Source organism: Hydractinia symbiolongicarpus, chromosome 13, assembly GCF_029227915.1.
Source record: "Hydractinia symbiolongicarpus strain clone_291-10 chromosome 13, HSymV2.1, whole genome shotgun sequence".
NCBI classification, from domain to species: domain Eukaryota; kingdom Metazoa; phylum Cnidaria; class Hydrozoa; order Anthoathecata; family Hydractiniidae; genus Hydractinia; species Hydractinia symbiolongicarpus.
This window is the reverse complement of record NC_079887.1, coordinates 6,419,430-6,444,842: the sequence shown is the minus strand read 5'-3', so window position 1 is coordinate 6,444,842 and position 25,413 is coordinate 6,419,430. Positions and strand designations below refer to the sequence as shown.

Sequence of the window (25,413 nt, the reverse complement as noted above, 5' to 3'; positions counted from 1 at the left end):
TTATAACGTTGGTATTTATACTCACTCTTCCGCAAGCTTATCCGAATCAAAATTACTTAGAGCATAATCAACAATATTATTAAAGTTTACCTGTTGATTCGAAGCCACTGATTACATTTTCTTTGTGCATTCCATTGTTCCATATTTTGCACAACTGATTAACAAAATCAGATTTGGTCATTTGATGTTTTTACGAATACTTGACAGAAAATATACCTAAAATAATGATTGGCAAGAGGTTTGTGGACCCAGGGTCAATAAGCGGCGACCGCATGAGATTTCTACCCATGCGCAAAGATGGTAGAACAAAGTTTCAAGATGTCGCGATAAAGTTGATATTGGCTGCTTTGACTACCACATTATAAAACTTGTTTTTTTTAAAGTTTTATTGAAATATGAACTATTTAAGTTATTAAAAGAGTTTAAGGTATGTCTTAAGTTTATAAATGCCTTCTTTTTGTTGCTGTTTGTATGTTCTTTTCGGCGAAAAATACACTTAAATGAGATGCGTAATGATTACAGATGCGTAATGATTCGGCAATCTGACTATACCTTTGACAAACAGAGAATTTGGGGTTTAAAGGTTTTTTGATGATGTCATCAACCCGTCCATTCCAAAACAGATTTGAGGACTCAAGTTTGAAAAACTTACCCAAATTGTTCCCAAGTGGTCCTTAGTTATCCATGCTGTGAAAAAAGATTGACGTCACCAGCTTGTTTTCAAGTTATTTGGCCTCAAAGTTTTAAGTACACTGTAATGGCTTTCAGGGCCTTCGAAATTTTTTTTTGGGCTCCATTAGCGGGATATTGCCGCTAGGGGGGAGGGGGTCTAAAGTTTGAAAAAAAAATCTGCTAAGGATTGAGAAATTTTAAAAATTTGTTTGTGGCCTGAAAATTAACTTTTATCTACAAAACACGCCCCTGAGCCTTCCATGATTTATCTGAATGTGTATATTTCACGGACGGAAATCCGCTAAAAGAGGGGGGAGGGGTCCGAATCTTAGCGGCGATATCCCGCTAACGGGGCCCGAAAATTTTTTTCGAAGGCCCCTTATTAGTTTAAATTAAGATATTAACATGAAAGTAATATTGACGTTGCACCGTAACGTCAGGAATTTTAACATTTGAAACATACCTTTTTCAGCTACATGAAAGGAAAATGAACACATCCATTTTGCCTGTTACAGACAGGACACAGTCTCTGTATTATTAGAGAATAGATATGACATGCCTACACCACTTCATCATAATGGTTGCTTAATCTAAATACTGCACTGTGATTGGTTTATACAGTATCATGACGTGTCATCGTCTGCTTGAGTCTGCAAGCTCAAAATGAGCATTGAATACTCTGGGATGACTAGCAACCCATCTGTAAGTCAGTGAGGGGGTTATGATTTACAGATGTGTCACTAGTCAAGCCAGAGTGTTTAATGCTAATTTTGAGCATAGACCTATGCAGACTCAAGCAGAAGATGCACCGAAATGAGGATTTAGACGATCAACAGAATGTACCAAGTACTTGAGCACTCTCGGGGGAATAGTAACAGGGTCATCCCACGATATCAGTGAGGCTAGCCATGGAAAATATGCACGTCTAAAGAGTGAAAATAACCATTATGTTGATGCTAATAACATCAACCAAACAAAGAAACAAACAAACAATATTTTAAAAGGATAAACGTTAAAAACAAAAATAACTTGGATTATAATATTTCGTTGACACAAAGATCATTTAAAACATGGAGTTTGGAATTGCTTGAATTACGGGATGTCAGTTTTGAGAGTTTTCAACGTGTAAGAAAGATAAATTATGCGAAGATCTGCTTATCAACATACCCGTCTGCCATATTGCATTTCACTGCACGTGAAAAAACATCTTGCAAAAAGCACTTGGCGTACTTGTTATATTCAGTGAGAAAAAAGTGCACATAATTCTGTAGGAGAGGATTGGGGACGAGGTAGGTTACATGTTAGAATGAAAACCTAAGCTCGACTATAGCACCTTTTAGGCATGAAGATAATTTCGATACAACCATCAAAAATTAAAACGCTGTTAAAAAGCAAATAGACTTTGGGATAAGGTTAAAAACCAACCTCTCTACGAGAATGGCATTCTCGTCCACCAGAGCTCTCTTTGAGAGAAAGTGTAGCTCTAGACCCGTGTGGTCACGCGATGACAAATACCCCACTACATATGGGGTATTTTTCTTGATTAGATTATCTGATGTTATGCTTGTATAGTTAACCTTTCTGAATTTAGCTTATCGTTTGTGGGGACCTAATTGGATTCGTGATTTAGCACAACTTGAGAAAAAGGATCTGTAAGCCGATATGTGCTTTCATGTACTGTACAGTATATACAGTGTTCCGTACGAAGTTTATGGTTGAAAGTAAGATCCGACGTGAGAAATTTTTTAAAACTTTATTTCCGGGAATAAGAAGCACGATTAAAAAATTTTGTAAAACATTTTTGTGATAAGGATGCCATGCAAAAAAAAGTTAATGTTTGCGATGAAAACGCATTTTTATAAAAAAAGAAAGCCGAATCATGCTTTTGAATAATAATTGAATAATAATAAACCAATCAGAATCCATCACATACCCAACCAAGTCAAGAGCTACTTTCGAGGTTTATCTCAAATAACTTTGGGGTTGAAAATGCAAAAATGACTCAAACCTAGATCGGAACTCTAAAAAAAAATCGAACGCGTATTTGGTCGATCAAACCGTGCTAGTTGTTAAGTGAAAACCGCCTTTAGACATTCATTAGTATTTTTTAGCAGGATCAGTTAGCTGTGAAATATATTGCAGACCAGAATATAAAATGTACATCCACATCCATTTTCTTTTAGCTGTCCGGGATCTAGTAACCGGGAGAAGACGGAGACTCACCCCCTTTCCTTAAGTCTAATTACCACAAGCTAGAGGTTTTTTGCTTCTTGTTTAAATGGTTTGAAAAGTTTAGTTTGCAAAAATTGCCATGGAAACCACCAATAGTAACCCTTTCTTTGGCCCTCCTAATTTGCAAATTTATGGTAAGTCCCTCTCGACGTAGCAAATTGATACTAATTCTCTTCTCACGTAAAAGAATTAGCGATTTCCTGTCAAGTCGCAAACTGATGGTGATTCTTTCTTAAAGTAAAAACGTAATTTTCTATATAATAAGAGTACTGAAGTCAATATTTTGTTTATAGCAACGTCGCCGCAGTAAAACTACAAAATTTCATGTGATCCGAAGTCTTCTTTAGCCAACAAGAAGGGTGGATTGCGCCACATACTTGTAACTTATCGATTCTCTCTATCGTCTCTTGTTCCATGTTTTTCGTAATATTTTTATCGTTAGTTGTCATTGAACGTTGGAAGCTCGTCCAGTTTATAACCTTCTTTGCCAGTAAAAGCACAATACATGTATATGACGTGATAACCTATGAATAACAACATAAATTAACAATATCACGTAGAGAAACAACAACGGCAAGCAACAACGTCAAATAACAACAACCAAGAGCACAACGTCAAATAACAACGTCAAATAACAACAGGGTGAAAAAACGACAAACAACAACGGCAAACAACGGCAAACAACAGCAAACAACGGCAAACAACATCGCCAAACAAATAGCAAATTCAAGCAACAAACCAGCACTAATACATCAAACCATAGTCATAAGTTTCTTATGACTATGATCAAACGTTAAGGTTAATATTTTTCCACAAACTTTGTCTCATTCTTGTAATTTTAAAACACGAATTTGGTATAAAAGAAATGCGTATGCTGCTTCCTGGTTTGCTTTAGCTTGACTAGAAGAAACATTTGATTGAAGTAAGAAAAAGATATAATACCTCCCGGAATGATACATATGGCTGCACACAGAAAGAAAATGTAACTATGAGGAGCTGAAATAAAATGAAGAAACAAATCAACCTTATGCAGGTAAATCGAATGGGCTAATACAATCAGCACTATATGGTATTTTTGTTTCTAAAAAAATAAAATGTTGAAAATAAATTATTATTTTTATGCATATTTCTATGTATTTTAGAGGATCTGTTTAGACAAAAAATTAGTGTAAATCAGCGCTCACCATTAACCGAGTAATCTGGCAGTAACACGATGTAAACAGCAACAACAAGAAAACCTGAAAAGAAAATAACACTTTACTTATAACAATTTAATTTATAAGAACATTAAAATTTTGCAAAAATATCAAAAACATTAAGAACGTATTGAATTCCTTCATGGAGCAAGAACAAAATAAAGTTAATCTGAAATTCTTAAGAAATAGTTGTTTTAAACATGCTTTTTCTTTTTATATGCATGTATGTTATACTTTAGATATTTTCAACAACATTATTTATTCCAATTTTATAGTAGGTTTTTTAACACTATCCGTAATTGTGACCATATGTTATATTTTTTCTTGTTATCATTCCTTTTGCAAATTTTTCGCAAGAAAACTAATAGACGAGTTGCAACGTGACGTAATGTGTTGATAGTGCATTTGATAACAACGAATATGTGCATACATGCACAGTCAAAATGTATAAACAACAGACCGGACCGCAACGATCGATTAAGTGAACAAAACGAAGACTAACGCTAAATTGGCAAAGTCTGCCTTTAAACCATGGAGGGTGGAATAAAGATGCTCCATGTTTAAACAGAGAAAATAATAGTTGATAAAATAATACAATTCTAGTGCGTTTTGTATTCTTGCATCTCGTATTCTTTAAAATGTATAAATTAACTAAAAGAGTCAATTTGGCGTACGTGGTCCTGCTTTTTTACATGTTAGAATGAGTGTACACATATACGGAACTTTGTAAACATTCGAAACTCGTTTAAAAGAACATATAAGGCTGAAACAATGTGAAGAAATGATCACATTCAGCATTAGTTGAAATTTATTTGTTTAAATATAAAGTTATTATGTATATTCTCAGTAAATATATTTTGATCATTGTAACTTATAATTGCGAGATAAAAAGCTTCCCTCACCTAACCCAAACATAAACAAAGCGAGTGCCAGTAAAAATGTACGCCAGTATTTCTTAAGTTGCCGTGGTAACATCGACCTACATTTTGAAACGAATAATTTATTTAGAGAAATGCTAGCATTAGGTTACAAAAATTCATGTTTGGATGAACAGCGATGAGTTCAGGTAAATGGCTTACAGATCGATGTCCATATTCGTTTTCGTTCTGCAAAATACGCATTTGGAATGCTATTTGTTAGCATGCAAGACTGTATCAACAAAACGTTAGCTGTTACAACTTTTAACTGACAGTTCCATAAAATCGTAGTTAACGCAGTTATAAAGAGGGTATTGGTAGTGGTGGGTGTGACAAAAAAATTTATAATATTGTATATGTTTTGTATATGTTACCTTATTAGTGAAAAAAGTCGACAAAAAATGAACAAATTTTTTGCTAAGTGACTAACATTGTTTGCCGCCCTACAAGTTTAATTTTTGATTTTCTTTTATCCGACCAAATAATTTTGCCGATTTTTTTCTTTTTTTTAGCCATTTTCATTGTTTTGTCTATTTTTTACTTCAGTATCTATGGAAACATAACAAACAGCCTATCAGTCTAAATAACGTTTTAACTGAGCGTAGCGCAGTAAAAAAAAAAAGTTGAGGACTAAAATCAGAGAAAATGTTCAAATAAAAGAAAAATATAATTATTGAAATTGACTGATTTATATAGCTTTTATTGTCCTTTTGTTGTTTGTCAAAAAAGAAAAAACTTTATCAGCAAAAAGTAACCAAAGGTAAGAATTTAGTCGGCTAAATTATGTCAAAATGACTAAATTTTTTGCCAACCTTTATTTTCTTTTTTGCCTCTTTGTCCCCGATTTTAGAATGATGTAAATGCATTTTTATTTTATTGTTTGCTATTAAATCATTTAGAACTAAAAACTGCATGTATTACTCTGAACAGTTTCAAAAAAAAGAAAACTAGCTTGTTAGTAGCCAGCCAAAAAATAGCTACGAGGGAAAACTAGCCAGATAGCCACCTAAGTTACAACCCTGGAAAAAATTATTTCGCCGAAACAAACTAGCCACCACCACTAAAAATTTACTTGTATGTAACTAATCTCGTCATGTTATTCGGTATGTTTCTTTCGCGGGATGAAATGTGAGCGCTAGTTGATAAAGTTCCGCAATAACGCTCGGGGGCCACAAGATACTAGGACGAGGTTGGGGCGTTTATACCATAGGAGGTTTACTTTGAGTGGAAAAAGAGGCGGATTACTCTATACTTACTTCACAAAATTACGTGATTTTCTTTCATGTCTCTCATTATCTTCATCAAGTAAAAGTTCATGTTCTCCATCCATGTTTTTTACTTCTAAAAATGTTCTGAAAAATTGATAAGTACATCGATGTAACTGTCGTATCTTGCGTTTTTTGTTTTGATAAAGGGGTATAAGTACAATTTTATAAAAACAGGAGCCTTTCAGAAAAAAAAGAACAAAATAATAACGGCCTTAGGCTGAAATCATTGTTTACACAATCAAGAACAACTTTAGTCTGAAATTTGCCAACGAATAAAACAATCCAGTATGTAAATTCCACCACAAAGCTCGAAAAAAATTAAGTTTCTTTTGAGAGTATGGAAACTACAGAAGTAAAATTTTTTCTCGGGGTACTTACTAAACTCTTCTTTGTCACAAATTTTAAAATTTTCTAAAAAAAGTTCAACAAATACACGTCGGTAAAACATCTGGCTATTTATTAATGTTATATATTTTCAGTGTAGGAATTTTAAATTTATTTACATACAGCACAAAAAATTATTTAATTTAAAAAACCAACCGTCTAAAGTTCTTCCTACATACTTTTTCTTAAAAATAAAAAAACTTGGAAATAAAAAAAAAATATTTGTCAACATCTGTCCCGAGAAATAGTAACGACTTTGATAGTACTGCACATGCGCATTCCGTATATATTGGGGCGGAATAATTTCATATGATTTCTTGAAGTGTGATTTTTAAAGAATTTAGTATTGCTCTCATGCCGACAGTTATATTTAAGTTTTTAAAGATCTATTTTAAACTTCAAGCTAAGGAAACCACACGACGACACGAATAGGCAAAACCTACAAAACCATTCAAATACAAGCGAACATTTTATTTGAAAATTATAACATATAAATCTAAAACCTTTTTTAATTGAGTTACACATTTTTATAAATAATTGATTATTTGAACTTTGCTCCGAACATTTTTTTAACTACTAAAATAGACCACGAAAAATTGTTAGTTATTGTTCACCTAAGTAAGTTCGTACAAGAGAATTGATATTCACTGTCATTAATCACTTTTTAGCCTCAACCAAATTATTTAGTATTTAAAACTTTTGCATTTCTAAGGGCGAATGTTTAAATCTCTGATGGTGTGTTCAAGATTTTTTTGTAAGAACCACGAGGTTCAAATTCTTCAAGAACGAAGGCTCCAGTAAGCAACAACCCAGTCTTATGCGGGTAAATAAACGAAAGAAAAACGGCAAAAAACATAAATTTTAAGAAGACCGCAATACTTCTGAAAGTTACGTAATATTCGTACAAAAGATATTTGTACGAAAAGTTTGGCTGACAAAGCGAACACATTTTTGTCCTCCCAAGTATAGACCAACAAGTAAGCAACATTTGACTCTGTTAAAGAGCCAACCCTAACCAGCATTCAGTCTCACCTCAAAATTTTGGATTGCTTCTAACAAAGCATGGATCACGGTCCGCGAACGCTGTTTTTCATTCGAGTGAAAAACGAAAACTACACATTAGTTCGAGTTGTTTTTCTTTTCATTGGCTTAACTACATGTTCTGACATGAAGACTCTTATAAACAAAGGTTTTTTGTAATTCATATATTTAGAAAATCTTGTATTGTTTAACAAACCAGTCCGGTGAGATTTACAGAAAGTTCTGATTTACTTCGTTCTTCCCACACATCGAACATACCAACGTGGTATATAACGCTATCCCTTGCCGTTATAACGAATCATTTCTTGATTTTCACTTGCTGTTATATTAAAAAACAATTTATTGTTTTTAACTCACCGTGATATTAAAATCTATTTGTTGTTTCTTACTCGCCGTCATATCGATATTAATTTGTAGCTTTTAACACGCCGTTAAATATTGTATTCCATTTGTTACTCGCGCGGATTGCACGACTGTTTTGTCTTTGCAAGAGCATCTTCATCATCCCGTGTTATCCACAGCTTTTTGCAAGTAACGTCTCACGTTTTTGGAATATGCAGAAGATCATCCGTTAACGAAGTTTCAGACCTGTTCGAACCAGGTGTTCTACTCGAACCAGGTGTTCTACTCGTACCAGGTGTTCTTTTGTGCTTTGGGGTTGGTGTCAACGAAGTGCTGAATTTCGGTGATGGTGTGTAACTTGAGCGTAACGACTTGTCTGAGTTGACTCGTACACTGGATTTCATCAGTTTTTGTGCAGCAGGCGAAAGTCGACTTAAGCGGTCAGACGTTCTTGGGCTATGTTTTGGAGAACTAAAGTAAGGAAAAACAGCGTTCTGTCTACTGTCAACCAATCAGAAAACCTTAGATATTTGAGTTGAAAATTCATGCTTTCCTACTCAGAGCAATAATCAATTTTGTTGACTCACGCAAGTAGTACGGTAAATCCTCTAATAAACGCCCAGTCTCTTTTAAACGCCCCCTTTAATAAACGCCCCACCATATCTAAAGAGGGGTTTATTAGAAAACTTTCTTGATTCCTACTTCAAGCGGCCAAATCAAAGTAAACCGCGCAAATGATCTTCAAAAACATATTTTGAAAAAAAAATAACAAGAAATTTTCTGTAAATTTATTCCGATTTTTGTGTTTATTATTTTAGCAACTGTGTAAAATTTCATATTTTTTGCTGCATTAAAACCAAAGAACTTAGTTGTGTCTCATTCGTACCAGAATCCTTAAAAATTGTATCAGCTGCTCCTTTTTTTAGGGCGCCCACTCTAAAAGTGGAAGATTTTACAACCACCCTGGGCCTTTATTGGGGGATTTACCTACAATGGTATCGCAGGTACAAAGTTTTTGCGGAATTCTGAAGGATTAGCTGAGAAACTAAGAATAGCAGACTGGACTTCAATTGTTTCACTTAGAAAAGCAATCACTGTAAAAAAAAACTGAACTCAAACTGAGATATGGTACACAAGCTTGAGAAGTTAGCCTGTGATCACATCAAACATATTACTTACTACAACGATGCAGTGGCTGCCGCAAAAGCTTTCTTTCTTTTCTCACGGTGTTGTCTGCTAGCTTTTTCGGCTAATGAATGCGCCAGCTGCTCTCGTCGAGGTGGTTCTGGTATCTTAAACGTCGGTCCTTGACCCGTGCCTGATGGGGTAGCATCAACACGTAACGGGGTACCGTCCAGTTCACCCCAAGTCATTAAGGGGGAAGCATCCATACCTAATACGCACCAGACAAAGAAAATTTACCGTCACTTAATACTTTTTAAAAATCGTTAAGAGTTAATATGCGGTTTATAAAACGTGTAAAGAAGACAGATGTTAAGTACTGGATTCGTTTCTACACTACAAGCATAATTTTTGATCCTGCTTTGTCCTCCACGAAGAGTTGCATCTGTCTGCTTTAGAGAGGTTTTGTAATTTTGTGCACAGTAAGTGTAATATAGTTAACCAAGAAGTTACGAATAGAAAACTCCTTTTGCGAATATAAAGGGTCAAGATAATACATATGGCTAGATAAGAAAAAATTCATCTAAAGTTGTTACAAAAAAGGTGTAAAAAAAGAAAGTAAATAAATCAAGAAATTTCTTCAAATGTTCGCTTTATGGATGTCAATTCCGCCAAAGTAACCAATTAACAAAGAAAAATCAGGCATAGAAAAATGGTTTTATGAAGGCCGTAGGGCGTAATTTTAATACATTTAAGATAGGGGGTAATTTTAATACATTTCAGGTAGGGCGTAATTTTAATACATTTCAGTCAAACACGAAAATAGCAATAAGCCATACCAGGAGCCGGTGAAGGAGTGCCAACGAAGTTGTAACCTCTCACATTGGGCGTGGCCGATGACTGTTCCAACTTTCCATCTACGCCTATTTTTCCGACAGCCTTTTGAAAATTTGAATGTTCCTGCGACGCCTTCATTAGAGATGACTGACTGGCTACAGAGTCAAATGGGTCAGATTTGAATCTACATGAGAAATACAGCATGTTTTAAGCATATTTTAGGTATAAAATTGGAGGTGATAACGAAATACATCTGACAGATTTTTCTTTTTGAAACTAAATTTTGGTTTTATTGATTTTCGCCGGCGAAGGCGGGATCTTTAATATCGCCTGGGAAGATAGAGAGAGAGATAGATAGGTAGATAGAGACAGCCCACAGCCTGGACGCCTAAAACTTATCCAGGCTAATGCTTAAATCCTCGTTTTGACAGATTTTTTTCTGAGAACGAGGCTAAAATGAGTTTTAAGCCAATAAGAATCCTAACAGTGCAACAAATTGTTTTATTATCCAATGAACATTACTTTATTTTAAAGTTTATAATCGAAAGTTAAAGCTCGTGCAGTGTAGCATAATGAAGATCGTCTTATAATACGCCATCTTTGATGTTATATAATTACATCATTTCCTTCTGTACTACAATTTTGTAAGCACGTAGACTAAAGCTATATTCAGCAGAACTAATTAATTATCAATGAATTTTAATTTAAAGAGGAATTGTTGAGGCTGGATAATTTTGGTGAAAGATAAAGTATTGCTAATGGCGGAAATCTTTAAGCCGCAGGGCTTCTTGTTTGGTTTTATTCGAATAAGACATTTTAGTAGAAACTTGATTCACTAATAGGATTTTAGCCAAATGACCAAAAGTACACCAAACCGATACATATCGAGAAATCTGGTAAAATGGTTGAATTGGTGTTTGGTGCTGCTGAGATATATATTTCACTTGTTGAAACAGCACAAGAGATCAAAAGTTAACTCATGCAAGGGTATCAAGAGCATTTTGGGTACTAAAAACATAGTTATTTTGAATTCGATTGATTTTTCTTGAGAATAAACACTGAATATTGCGTTCTCATTTTTTAAAAGTTTACATTAAAATATTTCGCTGCCAAAAAGTAAGAACTGTTTCTACCTTTCAGCAGAGCGAATTTTCGAAGTAAAATGAAAACAGATTTCGCATGCTCAGATTTTGCAGGCGAATTCACCGTCCAATTCACTTCGTGAAAAAACCCCTTCAGGTGCCACGTTTCTAGCAAATTAATTTTGGATGAAGAAACAAATTTAACATCAAAACTCAAAATTTTACTGACGTTATCGTTAAATACAAAAGATTTCCCAGGTCCCTTATTAAAATTATTAAAATTTCAATTATTTTGTTAACAAGCAACAAAAACGTCAAAATTATTTTAGTATTTTCTTTTATAATTAGAAATCGGACAAAAAAGACATATACATTTTTTAAGTACTAATGTTTATGGGTTTTATAATTAACAAGTTTTGAAAGTGGAAGGCAAGGTTTAAAAGTAATTTTAACATTTTAACACTTTAAACATTTTGGACACCCTTTTAAGACTTATATTAACGTTACACTATTTGTCAATTTCGCGAATTCAGGCAAAAATTATTGGAAAAAACGGTATTTATGAAAATTGAGAATATTTGTTGTTTTTTGTTTGTTTTTGAGAAAAATTTACATTATGAAGTTTTGTACATCTATTTAGATAGATTCGTGAAATTCAACTTAAGCATCCTTTAATTCATTTCGCCAACATAAAAAACTGAAAAAATAAAAAAATAGAGAAGGAGAGTGTATTCAATTTTTTTTAGCTCACGCGAATTGATTGCAGAGCTACAATTTAAAAATTTGAATCAGTAAGACTAGTTGACTAAATTTTATTGTACACATGCAAAAGTTTTCGCTAAATTCCTTTTTAATCAACCACAATCTGTTGCACCTTATCTAAGTAACTTTTGTGCATGAAATTAATTAAAATGCCATCTGTTAGCCATAACTTGTAATCACTTGACTTCAGCACAGGTTCATATAACAGAGATTAAAATTTCCCACTCCGCATTGCTCAAGTCTGTCAACCTTGAGGTGACAGGTGGCCAGAAATCAGGTTCAGAGCTGAAAAATTTTTGGCGAAAAACAATGGATAATTCAGATTTTTTTTAAAAAAATGCTATTGGTGTAAGAGTTAATTTTTTCACGCAACAGGCCTGAAGTGGATTAATTTTGCACCTATATTTTCCTATACTTTACGTCCAAAAACCAATGAATTTGATATTAGCACTTATCCTGGCTTTTCATCTTAATCAGTGTGCCATAACTACTTGATTAAGCACAGGACATGTTTTTTACACCTTTCAAATTTCAAAAAAGTGTCCAGGGCACTTAATCGATATAGTATTAATTTGTCATGCAATTTTTAGGTTTTTGCGTAAATGCACAAAAATTAATACACAGAACAGTTTGTAGTGAAATTACATACTCCACACGTGTGCCGTGGAGGTATAAAAGGAATACCTCCACTGATGTATTCATTAGAATTTACACAGAACTTGTTTGTTTCCTATAAATACTCATAAATACTCATATAAATTGTAGCAAAACCTGATAATAGTAACCTCTATGCAAAAATAGACTACCTGGTATTCTCATGCCGAATCTCTTGATCCTTCTTTCCCTTTTTCTCTATGTACTCTGCCATACTCAGCTCTACACCGTCAGGCGTATACATCAGTGCATTTCTTGGAACATACCTCCATGTGTCTACGTTGTTCGGTTTACTTTCTATGGCTAGCACTCCATCTGATAAATTAGGTAGCATTAAAGATGCTTGCTGACTTGCTTCTAATTCTAGCTGCTTCTCGTACAACCAAGCATGTTTCTCATGATGTTTTTTGCGAGTGGCTTCCATTATTTTTTCGAAAGAAGCATTGTCTTCAGAAGTGTTTTTCATTAGAAATTGGTCCAAGGTAAGGTTGGGATGCAACTCTGACTCCACTTTCTCTTCATAGTCTTTCACAGAGTCATTCGAATTATCAAAAGATCTTGGTGTTTCTTCTAAACAAATAAAAATATAATTACACACAATTTTTATAAAAGATTAATTATGTTTTTTATTAATTTAAAGCCCTGGTATTTAACATTTGTGTGAATAAATACTTCAGTTTTATTTCTACTCAGTATTGGTCAGGCTAGATAATATAAAGTATTTTTGAGAGAACTGATAAAACCTATCCCAAAAAATGTGTATCTACACATAATTAATTTTTTATACCAAAAACACTGATATAATTTTATTCTTAATAACAATAATCAGTTAGAGATCAATAAATGAAAGATTGACACTTGAAGAGTGAAGAAGTTTTAAAGTGTGTACACCATACTTCGTCCAATGGCTGGTGTTCCTTTCTCCAATTCAAGTTGTATTGTACGGAGTGCTTCGAGGTCATTGTTTTCCAAAGCATCTATGTACATGGTTCTAAGCTTCAATCTCGATAGTTCAGGATAAAAATCACGCTCAACTATTTTACCTAGTACCTAGATGAAAAATAAAATAGGAACTACTTTTAGGGAATACATAGGCTATTATTTTAATTCTTAACAACACATAAAATTATAGGAGCATGATGTAAGAGCAAAATATAAGAGATAATCTGCTAGATTTCTCGAACACTAAGATTTAAAAGTTTTTCGCTATGCACAATAGTGATGAGTAACATTCTCCTTACTTATATGATAGCCATATCATAATTTTTCATTTTATGCACTGTATTGTCACAAATTTAGGAAAGAAGAGTATTCATAAGTTTGCAGACACGAAAGCTATATAGTTGGTGAATAATATAAATATCTAAGTGAACATTTTTTCAGAAATGAAACATACCGTCAAATATTCTTCTTCCTCAAGTATTTTTTGTTTGATCTTTGTATTGGTTGTGTATATTGGTCCATTTGAAGCTAACACACTTTGTTCAGCAGCAGGTACTATTCTCTTTTCCATCTACAACAAACTTTTATTGACATTGGCTATGTATAGAGATATTTTGAAGATTAGAATATATGAAACTTTTGTTCTTGTATTTAAGTGAAATTTAACAGTAAGCCCTATAATAAACCACTGGTATTACTGGACAAAGCTTTAGGAGAGAATAGCAAAAATGCCATTATCTGTCAATATACTTTGTTAATATTATGGAAGTCTTATGTTGATTGTTCTTTCTATGTTGTAGAAAGCATAATAAGTGTTTCAACATATACATAGCAAGCAAGCAAGATAAGTAGAAGAAAGAAGTACAAGTGACTGAACTCACAAGGTAATGATCTATAACAACTCACAATGGTAGCAAGCGTTTCGTGAGTGACACCTCTGACAAGATTGTTTGGATGACACTGAATATCTGAAGAATTGAAAGTTGAATTGGGTCCAAGATCACGCGCTGGGAAGTATTATTTTATTTCTTTTGGGGAAGTTGCATCAATTGTTTGCTTTAAAGTTAATTATCTGTTATGTCATCGTTGAAACAACCGCCTACGTTTGATCCTGGTAGGGGTGACTGTTATGCGGATTGGAAATCGGATGTTGAGATTTGGGAGGCCTATACAAAAAACGATAAGAAGAAACGAGGGCCAGCAGTTTATTTAAGTCTTCTTAGAGATGCCAAACAAGCAGTTAGATCGCTCAAGGTTGGGGACTTGGCCAAAGATGATGGGTTGAATGTTTTGATAGCAGAACTGGATAAAGTATATTTGAAAGAAGAAACTACAAGAGCATTTTGTGCAGTGAAGGCATTTGTGGAATTCAGAAGAGAAAGTGGAATGAATTTTACAAAGTTTCTGGTGGAATTCAACAACAAGTATCGAGAAGTTCAGAAATACAAATTGGATTTAAATGATGGTCTAAGGGGATATATTTTCTTTTGGCATCTGCAAATTTGTCTGCCGATCATGAAAGGTTAGTCAGGGCCACTGCACAACTCACCTTTGATGATATAAAAGATAAACTTCAAAAGGTATTTGGTGAATTTGGTGGTGAAGAAGACGATGAAGCTACTGGTGTTTTACCCGTAAAAAGTGAATCATGTCTGTACACAAAATCAAATAGAGGAAGAGGACAGGGTGGAGTCCGGTATAGAACAAGTACAAGTAGAGGATCATACCAACAAAGTAAAGGAAGAGGGAATGGTCAGGCGAAGAAGACTAATCCAGCAGATAAAGAGGGAAATATCATGAGGTGTCATGAGTGCGAAAGTACAAAACATTTTGTTTCCGATTGTCCACATAGGCAAACTGAAAATGCAAACCTGACTGTCCATCTTACTTTGGTTGCTGGCACAGGAAATGATAAAATCCTTTTGGATACCTTGGGCAAAGGTATTCTCGATACGGCATGTACGAAATCTGTCGCAGGTGAAGTATGGGTAAAAGAATTCCTGGACACTATGGAGGAAAAAGATAGGAAATTAACAGAATCAAGTAAAAAGAAAAGCTGGTCACTATTTCGATTTGGTGATGGTAAAGAAAGTAAAAGTAATCACATGTTAACAATTCCTATGCTAATTGGAGGAAAAATGGTACAAGTTGAGGTTGATGTGGTGGCTAACGAGATTCCACTTTTGATAGGCCGACCAACAATGACTGAACTGGGGATGGTGGTTGATACGAAATATCATAAAGTGACTATGAATGGCAAGACGTTTAGTTTGGAGTTTAACACTACTGGTCATTATGTGATTTCTGTGAGTCAATGGACGAATAAAAACTGCAATGTGATATTGCATCAAGAAAATCTGTTTGGAGCCACAACTCAGGAGAAGAGGAAGAAAGCAGAAAAACTTCATAGGCAGTTTGCACATGCTTCAAAGGAACGTCTACTAAAGTTGCTGAAAAATGGGGGTTGCCAAGATCGAGAGTTCATTGATCAAGTAGAGAAGATATGTGATGGCTGTTTATTCTGCCAAAAGTACAGAAAACTAAAGCCAAGGCCAATCGTAAGTTTTCCAAAGGCAAGTGAGTTCAATGGCTGTGTTTCCATGGACTTAAAAGAAGTTGTTAAAGGACAAGTTTGGATATTACATTTAGTTGATGAAGCAACTCGATATACAGCTGCATCAGTAATAGAAACCAAGAAAACAGATGTTGTTGTGGAAAGAATTGCTCAAATCTGGTTTGCTTACTTTGGAAGTCCAAAGAAGATGCATAATGATAATGGTGGAGAATTTTCTAGCGAGGTAATGAGAGATCTACATGAGAAATTTGACATAGAGACAAGCACAACACCTGGGGAGGCACCATACAGTAATGGCATGGTTGAAAGAGGTAATGCGTTACTATACGAAACGACAATGAAAACAAAAGAAGATGCTAAATGCAGTCTGAAAACAGCTTTGGCATGGGCTGTGTCTGCAAAGAATTCCTTACAAAATTGTTTTGGATTTTCTCCTAACCAGTTGGTTCTTTCCAGAAACATTACCTTTCCTTCAGTGACGACAAGCAAACTACCGGCACTTGATTCTCGGACAAGCTTTGACGTTGTTAGAGAGAATCTAAATGCTTTACATTCTGATAGACAGCAATATATCAAGGCAGAATCCTCTGAAAGGATTAAGAGAGCCCTGAGAAGAAACGTAAGAACATATGTTGAGGTGGACTTCAACATTGGCGAAAAAGTATATTACAAACGAAAAGCAAAGAAGGGATGGTCTGGACCAGGAAAGGTGATTGGTAAAGAAACCAATTTTGTATTGATACGACATGGTGGAGCGTTTTATCGATGCCATCCGTGCCAATTGTTGAAGGTACAGCCAAATGATTATGAAAGACAAGTAGATGTTGTTCAGGAAGAAGGAAATAAGAACAATGGAATCAAGGGAGAGAAGCATGTACAATGGATTGAAACTGAAATGGATTCAGACAGTGATGATGAAGAAGATGCAGACAGTGATGATGAAGAAGATGCTGAGGCTGAGAATGAAGAAGATACTGAGGTTGAGAATGAAGAAGATGCTGAGGCTAAGAATGAGGAAGATGCTGAAGCTGAGAATCAAGAAGATATTGATGTTGAGAATGAAAATGAAGATGGAGGTGAAGGTGAAACTGAGAATGAAGATAAAGATGAAACAGAGAATGGTATGGGACATGTGACAGCTCAGACTCAAATAGCTCATACTTCAACAAGAGAGGAAAATGTAGAGAAGATAGGAATGCAAGATGATTCTGAAGTACAATTTCTTAAAAAACCAGTTCAGAAGATTCCAGAAGAAGAGAGAAGTGTGATTGAAAATGAAAAAAGTGAAACAAAGACAATAAATCATCAGTCAAGTGAAAAAGAAGATGAAAGTTCAACAAAATATGCAGATGAGGAGAAACTAAAAGTTCATAAACCAAAACATGATAAAACAAAGAGAGAAAGTGTTGGATGTTCGAAAGGAGGGGAAAGGCTACAAAGTAATAAAGAGAAACCAAAGAACAATACACTGATTCAATATTCCATCGACAATAGAAAGATACATAAAGCTAGAGTATTGTCTAAACAACCAAAGAAGGTTGGAAAATGGAATGGTTGGGTGAATGTTCATGTAGTGGGGCAGAAAGAGACAAGTTCCGTGGACTGGAGTCGTGTACAATGGTGGAGACAAGTAGAAGGTGAGACAAATCAAGTTTTAGTACTTTCTAGTGTGGATGAGAAGAAGCAAGACGTGATTAAAGCAAAAGAGAAGGAGTACAACAATCTGCTAGAAAATGATGTTTTTGAAGTGGTTAAAGATGTAGGGGAAAAAGCCATTTCAACAAGGTGGGTAATTGAAGAAAAGTGTAACCCAGATGGCACAAAAAGAACTGAAGCACGACTTGTAGCAAGAGGCTTTGAGAAGCAGTTGGTCGATAAAAGAGTTGATAGCCCTACAGCAAGCAGACAGTCATTGAGGTTGATATTTATGGCGGCTTCTACTATGGAATGGGAACTTCTTTACAAGGCAAAGAGATCCAGAGGAAAGTCCTTGTCAGACCACCTAGTGATTTCTCAGAAGATGGAAAAGTTTGGAAATTAAAAAGATGTTTGTATGGGCTCAATGATGCACCAAGAGAATGGTATAATAAAGTGGAAGAGAAGCTGACTGAGTTGGGTGGTAAAGTTAGCCTGTATGACCAATCGTTATTTCTTTGGCATGAAGATGACCAATTGGTTGGAATTATTGTGGCTCATGTTGATGATTTCACATATTGTGGTACATCAAGGTGGCATGAAGGGGTAATGGAAGAAGTTATGAAAGAGTTCAAAATAAGTAAGAGGGGAAAAGGAGCGTTTAAATATGTTGGACTCAACATAGAGCAAACAAACGAAGCCATTTTTGTGGATCAGGCACAATATATTAAAAGCCTCAAGGAAATTCAAGTTAGTCCAGACAGGAAAAAGAGTATAAAAGACACACTTGACGAGAATGAAAAGAAGGAATTAAGGTCAGTGTGTGGACAACTGTTGTGGGTCACATCACAAACTCGACCAGATGTATCTTTCCAAGGATGTATGTTGAGTAATTATGGAAAAAAGGCAACAGTCAAAAGTTTATTAGAAGCCAACAAAGCCATCAAAACTTTGAAGTCAGAAGACGTGAAACTTGTTTTCCCTGGACTTGGTCATCCAGATGAAATCAAAGTTGTTGCATATGGAGATGGCTCGCACAACTCCCTACCAAATAGAGACTCGCAAGGAGGTCATATTGTGTTTTTGAAAGGAGGAGGAAGAGTTGCTCCCATATCATGGAAATCCAAGAAATTGGATAGAGTAACAAAGTCACCTCTGGCAACAGAAATATCTGCTATAGCTGACACAGCTGATTATGCTCATCTTGTTGCATCTATGTTCAAAGAGATGTTCTGTTTGGAGAAACTTCCCATTGTTGAACTGATAACTGACAGCAAATCTTTGAAAGACAACTTGGAAAGTACAAAAGTGGTTGAGGATCCCCGACAACGCGTTGATGTGGCAAGATTGAAGCAGATGGTAAAGCTTGGAGAGATCCAAGTGAAATGGGTCCTAAGTGCAAGACAACTAGCTGATAGCCTGACAAAAAGAGGTGCATCCACTGATCAACTCTTGAAGGTTTTGGCTTGTGGCTCGCTTAAATAAAGCAAGAAGAAAAATGTACATATTGTAAATAGAAGACGTTGATTATGTTTGGATGTATGTTGTTTCAACGATGTTGTGTTAAATCTGGTCCTTTTTGAAGTAAAGCAATTGGTGCAACTATTTATTTCTGGGGGCCAATGTTAATATTATGGAAGTCTTATGTTGATTGTTCTTTCTATGTTGTAGAAAGCATAATAAGTGTTTCAACATATACATAGCAAGTAAGCAAGATAAGTAGAAGAAAGAAGTACAAGTGACTGAACTCACAAGGTAATGATCTATAACAACTCACATACTTTTGCATTAGAATTAGTTTGTTAATTTTATGCATCATGCCATTCTCATTCCTAACTTACAGATGTAAGAAAATACACGATATATATAAAGATTTTTTAAAAAAAAAACATTTTCATTGAAAGATGTTTATGATGATAATGGTACATGATGGTAACTAATCCTCAACAGTAGTGCAATTTTTTGTCTTCATTGTTGTTTCGCAACGCAATTCTTGAATTATGATACTATATTTCAAACGTGGTGGGACAAGTAGTTGGACTTTGAACTCCTGTTTTCTGTTAAAAATGTTTCTACTTATTCTGAAGTGCCAGCATCGTATTTTAAAAAAAATTAAGTGGTAAGAAATATTATGCTGCGTTTTCTGGTTAGTCAAAACGTAAACATTGTAATTTCTCTTAAAATCTCCTAAATTAGTCAGGGTGATCTGATAAAAAGTCTGTAATAGGATAGTTAGCCGATGCAGGATAATTACACAGTAATGATGAGCGGCTTTAATTATATATGATAGAGATAGATTGTATTTGAAGACTTCTTCGTGTTCTTTTTAGAACTGACTCCGTCTTTTTTATGTCTTTCTTAAATTGCAGTATTGCGTTGTTTAAGATATGCTTATTAACCACTCGTTTGTGGAGCCGTAGCTTAATGGTTAATACAGCCCTGTGAATCTAAGTCGGCACTCGGCAATGCCGACCTAAAAACCGGCTTGTACATGCCTCCCATATTCTTTTCATGGTCAGATTAACAAGATCCTTTGAGAGCACTTAGTATGGCTTCTGTATTTTGTCAGTGTCAATCAAGTTTCCTGCATTTATAATATGTTTAAATAATAATAATAATAATAAATATTTAAAGTGGCTAGCCCAGAAAATCACAAAAACCTATAGTTAGTGGATTGTTTCCACTGGGGGCCACTAGAACAAAAAAGAAACAAAAAATGATAAACCTTAGACTGCCTCAGCCCAATCAAACATAGTAACATTCATAATCTGTGAAAATTGAAAAGAAAAAGAAAAAAAAACAAAAATTAAAAAATTAAAAAGTGATCTCCATTAGAATTTGCCAAATACATTAGAGATGGAAGTCTTAAACGAAAGCAGACTTCCATCACAGGTCACTTGGTCTGGAAGATTATTCCACACTTTTGCAGCTCTAAATGGGAAGGCTTTTTTTCCAAATTCCGTGTTGACCAAGGGAAGTGTGAACCTGTTTTTTGAAGCTCCTCTTGTTTGATGATTATGACAGTTTTTTGTCAAAAGGAATTTTGAGCGCATGTAATCAGGAGCAATGTGATTCATGGCTTTGAAAACTAATATGGCATCGTTTTTGATGAGTAAATTATTCATTGAATATTCCCTCTCTTTCCCAAGAAAGGTATGGACACATTTTAATCGTTTTTCTAGTTTTCCCAATCTACCTTGGGTGGCACAAGCCCATGCCGAGGAGCAGTAGTTGAAATATGGCATGACAAGTGCATTAATTAAAAGGTTTTTTGTGTGAGGTGTTAAACAGGATGCAATGGTTCTAATTTTAGAATATTTAATTAGTATTTTTCTATTTATGTCATTAATGTGCTTTTCCCATTGCATTTTTTGATCAAATGTTACCCCAAGATATTTAACTTTTTCGCTCCTCTTCAAAGGAATACCCATATAGTTGATAGTTTTGTTCTCAACTTTTTTTAACTGGCTGTGGTTGCCGAAAAAGATTGTTTCAGTTTTGTCCGTATTAATAGTCATTTTGTTATTATTCAGCCAGAGGTCGACTTGCGAAAGTTCTAACTTGACCTGGGAGACAAGGGTATCCAAGTTTTTATGAGACGAAATAATTATTGTATCATCCGCATATAGATGGTGGTAGTTTGAATTGATGACAGATTTTAAGTCATCAATATACAAAAGAAAGAGCAGGGGCCCCAACACAGATCCCTGCGGCACCCCAAAAGCGTCTTCATGAAGCAGATCTGATCCTGTGTCGTTTACAAGAGCCAGCTGCATTCGGTCCGTTAAGTAGGACTCGAACCAGTCAAAGGCAGCATCTCTGATGCCAAAACACCATAGTTTTTTTAACAAAATTTTATGATCAACAGTGTCAAAAGCTTTTTTAAGGTCAATGAGCACAGCACAAACAAAGTTATGTTGGTCGAGCTCAGTAAGAATAAAATCAGAGACATCGACTACTGCAGTTTCTGTGGAAAAGAGTTTTCGAAATCCGGACTGTCTGTCATTCAGGAAGTTGTGCTCAGAAATAAAATGAGACATTTGCTCATGCACTAACTTTTCAAAAATTTCCATAGGAATTGGCAAAATGGAGATAGGCCGATAATTAGTAGGATCTGTTTTATTGCCGCTTTTAAAAATAGGCGAGACCCTTTTAGTCTTCCAACATTTAGGTACATAACCAGTAAATAAAGATTTGTTGAAAATACTTAAAACTGACGAACCTGCTTTTAGGAGTCGTGAACCAATTCCGTCCAAGCCTGTAGCTTTATAAAGTTTTAGTGATCTAATTATTTTTTCGACACTTTTGGTCTCAATACGAGCCCACCGAAAATCGCGTCCGCTAACAGGTGGATTAACATTAGTAGTGTCAGAAGAAAATTTAGAGGCTAGTTTGGCACCAACACTGACAAAAAATGAATTGAATGTGTTGGAAATTTTTTTTGGGTGAGAAGTTTCTGTACCATCGTTTTGGACTACTCGTTTTATCAAGGTAGTATTGCCTGACTTATCAGGAACCAGTTTTTTTAGGGTTTTCCAAAGTTGTTTTGGCCGTTTTTGAAACTCCTGCAAAACGTCATTATAGTACTCGTTTTTGAGTCGATTTTTGAGACCTATTACCTGGTTCCTTTTTTGTTTGAAAGCTTCCCAGTCTATGATGGATTTTGTTTTTGATGCTTTCCGTTTCAAGAAGTCTCTTTCTTTGATGGCTATTATTAATTCATCAGTGACCCATGCCTCAACACGGCCAGAAAATCTATGTGTTTTGAAAGGGGCATGTTTGTCAGCCACTGTTTTAACATTTTTATTCAGTTTCTCACATGCTTTATCAAGGTCATCATAATTATTAAAATATGACCAGTCTAAATTCCTGAGGTCCTTCAGAAAAGCCTCTTCACTGAAGTTCTTGTAGCTACGAACCTTGCATGTTTTAGGTTCAAATTTTGGCCTTTTGAATTTTCTGATCACATAAACTAAATTGTGATCACTGATGCCTAAATCCATGACACCAGTTTTAGAAATACAAGAACTGTTAGAAAGTATCAAGTCTATAAGAGTGCTACTATTTTCAGTAACACAAGTTGGCTCCGTAATATGTTGTTTTAGGAAAAGAGTGGAGCATAATTCCTTTATTTTGGAGGAAAGAGCATATTTTGAAAGCATGTTACAGTTAAAATCTCCCAAGATAAAAACTTCTTTTTCTTTTGGGAGCTTGTTAAGACACTGTTTAAAAGCCTGTGACTGAAAACAAGGCGAAAAAAAATCAACTTAATTTTTTTATTAAAAAATTACCCAGGAGAAGTTCAAGTATATTTATAAATGAATAACTTTTTTCTATTTCTCCAAAATTGGATCTATTTTTTGAAGAAGTATATAAATGGAACGCAATGCTGATTGATAAAAGAATTGTTGAGGGTTGGAAATTTTCTTGCTTAGGGTTTGAAATAAACTCTAACAACGAAGTTACACTATTGTTCTGCAAAACATGCAGAGAATATTAAAAACTCATTGACGTAAAAGCAACAAAAAAGGAGTACATAGCTAATCCAAAACATTTGTCTCAGGAAGTCTCAGGAAAAGGCACCTTCTCAAGAGTTATTACAAGTAGCTACTTGTTATAACTCTTGGGAAGTTTTGTCCTGGTCAAAGAGAACAGCAAAGGTTTTATAGGGCTTAACTGAGTGCATCACTACAAAGTGATTTACCTGAGGTATATAAATATATCACCGTATTTGATGAGAGGGCAGAAAATAGTAAAAAATGTTGACCTTGCCGGCGACGTCAGACTGGTTTGCTGACCTCTAATTTGTAAGATGTGGAAGATGGCAATGGGGATTCCTACCCTATAAGCCATGTTATACTGTACCTACCTTATAATTATCCTGTATCAGCTAACTATCCCGTTTACAATGATTTCAGTTCTGCCGAACCACAATATGAGATCTGTTCGCGGCGGTACTGTTTGGTTTGGGGTCAGTTATCTTGATATTCCAAGCTTATATATTTTGTAAATGTACAATACGGATTAAATTTTGCTGCAATATAACAGCTCTTAGCTCGCTTAACATACTGAATTTTGCACCCAGATATTAAAAACACCCACTTTTTTTACTTTTTTTGTTTTTTAACGCGTAGCTATCTCCGCCATATTCAAATTTCGCATGATAATTTGCAGACGAGATGCCCCATGCAACTGGTGTTGAAGGGGGGAGGTCAAACTCAGCAGAACCTAAAAAACTGACCAAGAACGCCTGCGCGGAATGGGCTAGAAACCGACCGGAACACCCAATAGAATCGAACATGAACAACCTCGATACCAGGACCTGTTATCTCTTTTTGCATATCAGATAAAGACGAACACCTATCAATAGGCGCGGCGAGGAGACAAAAAGTCCTGGGGAGGAGATGGCAACATGAACACACAAAACTGTTTTTTTTCTTTTTGAAGAAAATATATGTGATTTGTGACATTTATTTTTGATTTTAAGTCTTGTGTTTCTAATGATTTTCATGAAAAAAGAAAATAGCAGTAAATTACAATCTTTCCATTTTTTATTTTTTCCCCCTATTTTTCAGCCTTTCCATCCAAGCCCCAAGCTTCAGCACAAAAAGAAATGACGCCTTTGTTGTGTAGTCGATACCGAGGTGGTTGCTACTAGCTTGCTCTTTGCAAAATGCTAAACAGATAAGAACCTAGTAAAAAAGCGAGAATCGAACCGAATGTTTACAAAATGTTCAATGCAACCATGAATGGAGTGCTTGTTATAGCAAGAAAAACAATGTTCATCATGAAGTTTTTTTGTTACATCAAACTCTTTCACCAGAAATTCTACATGAACCAACCTCGTTCCTAGGGTATTATCTTTTCTGATTAATTTGATAGAGGCCACTTTGTAAGAAAGGCTCAGGGGCCAAGATCCTGGGGAAGAGATGATGTACATGAAAACGATTATTAATTCACATGAATTCCATTTTATCGACCAGCTTTCCGCAAAAGATTTTAAATATAGTCAAGATGTAAATACTTTACAAAATTCTACAATGCAGGCGCATGTGCTGGGAAGAAATAGCAGGGCCACTTTAGAAAGTATCGACTCATTATTTTTATTAATAGATTTTTCTGGGATCCAAAAGATTCTGAAATAAGCTTAAGTGTCTTTGTTTTGCTGAATTTCTCTGATTAAGTCAATTGTCGTTTACATTCTTTGAGCATAGGTCTTTATACCTATATTTTTTTGTCTAAATTATACAAAGAGAGTCCCTGCGTTATTTCTTTGTCTAATAGTATTTATATGTGGGTGTTTTAAGTCGCAGCATATGCGTTATTAACTGGGAGTCTTAGAAAACAATGTATGTTAGCATCGCAACTTGGTGGGTTTATGCTCAGTTCTCTTATGTTCATGGTCTGTTCTGTTCTGATTGGTTCTGCTGGATGCCTGGTAACTGCAGCTATAATTGCTGATGGTTTCTGGTGAGTTCATGTTTTAATTAGCACGCCCTAAGAATCAATTTTCTGACTTCCCATCTGCATTTTCCATATGTAGGAACGCACTTCAAACCCTATCTCCTTCGCGTATTCGCATATTCATTTATTCATTTGTTTATTTGTTTATTCATTCATTTATTCATACATCATTCATGTATTCATTCATTCATTATTAAACAGCGTATACATCACATGTATTATCTTCCAATAGCCTTTGTCAAATTCAAAGGAAGAAACTTTCGAGATTTCACGATTTTTGGCCTAAAT

General features: G+C 35.0%; 3 protein-coding genes across 4 annotated transcripts in view; all 3 read right to left on the bottom strand.

The window, feature by feature from the left end:
• Positions 1–25,413, bottom strand: part of LOC130623665 (pescadillo homolog) — a 103,565-nt gene that overhangs the window by 15,920 nt on the left and 62,232 nt on the right. The window lies entirely within an intron of this gene.
• On the bottom strand, positions 1,962–7,219 carry LOC130623674 (transmembrane protein 134-like). Its single transcript, XM_057439181.1, has 6 exons — positions 6,664–7,219; positions 6,274–6,369; positions 5,003–5,079; positions 4,089–4,142; positions 3,847–3,900; positions 1,962–3,428 (listed from the first exon to the last, which is right to left on the bottom strand). Exons 2-6 carry the CDS (start codon positions 6,345–6,347, stop codon positions 3,343–3,345), a joined length of 345 nt encoding a protein of 114 aa, XP_057295164.1. The 5' UTR covers positions 6,348–6,369; positions 6,664–7,219; the 3' UTR covers positions 1,962–3,342.
• Positions 7,789–23,762, bottom strand: LOC130623667 (splicing factor ESS-2 homolog). Of its 2 annotated transcripts, XM_057439174.1 has the most exons (7): positions 23,531–23,762; positions 13,906–14,048; positions 13,406–13,559; positions 12,662–13,079; positions 10,014–10,195; positions 9,232–9,445; positions 7,789–8,523 (listed from the first exon to the last, which is right to left on the bottom strand). In XM_057439174.1, exons 2-7 carry the CDS (start codon positions 14,020–14,022, stop codon positions 8,250–8,252), a joined length of 1,359 nt encoding a protein of 452 aa, XP_057295157.1. In that variant the 5' UTR covers positions 14,023–14,048; positions 23,531–23,762; the 3' UTR covers positions 7,789–8,249. The 2 variants fall into 2 exon arrangements, with proteins under 2 accessions (XP_057295157.1, XP_057295156.1); XM_057439173.1 differs by lacking the exon at positions 23,531–23,762 and having other exon boundaries at positions 13,906–15,164.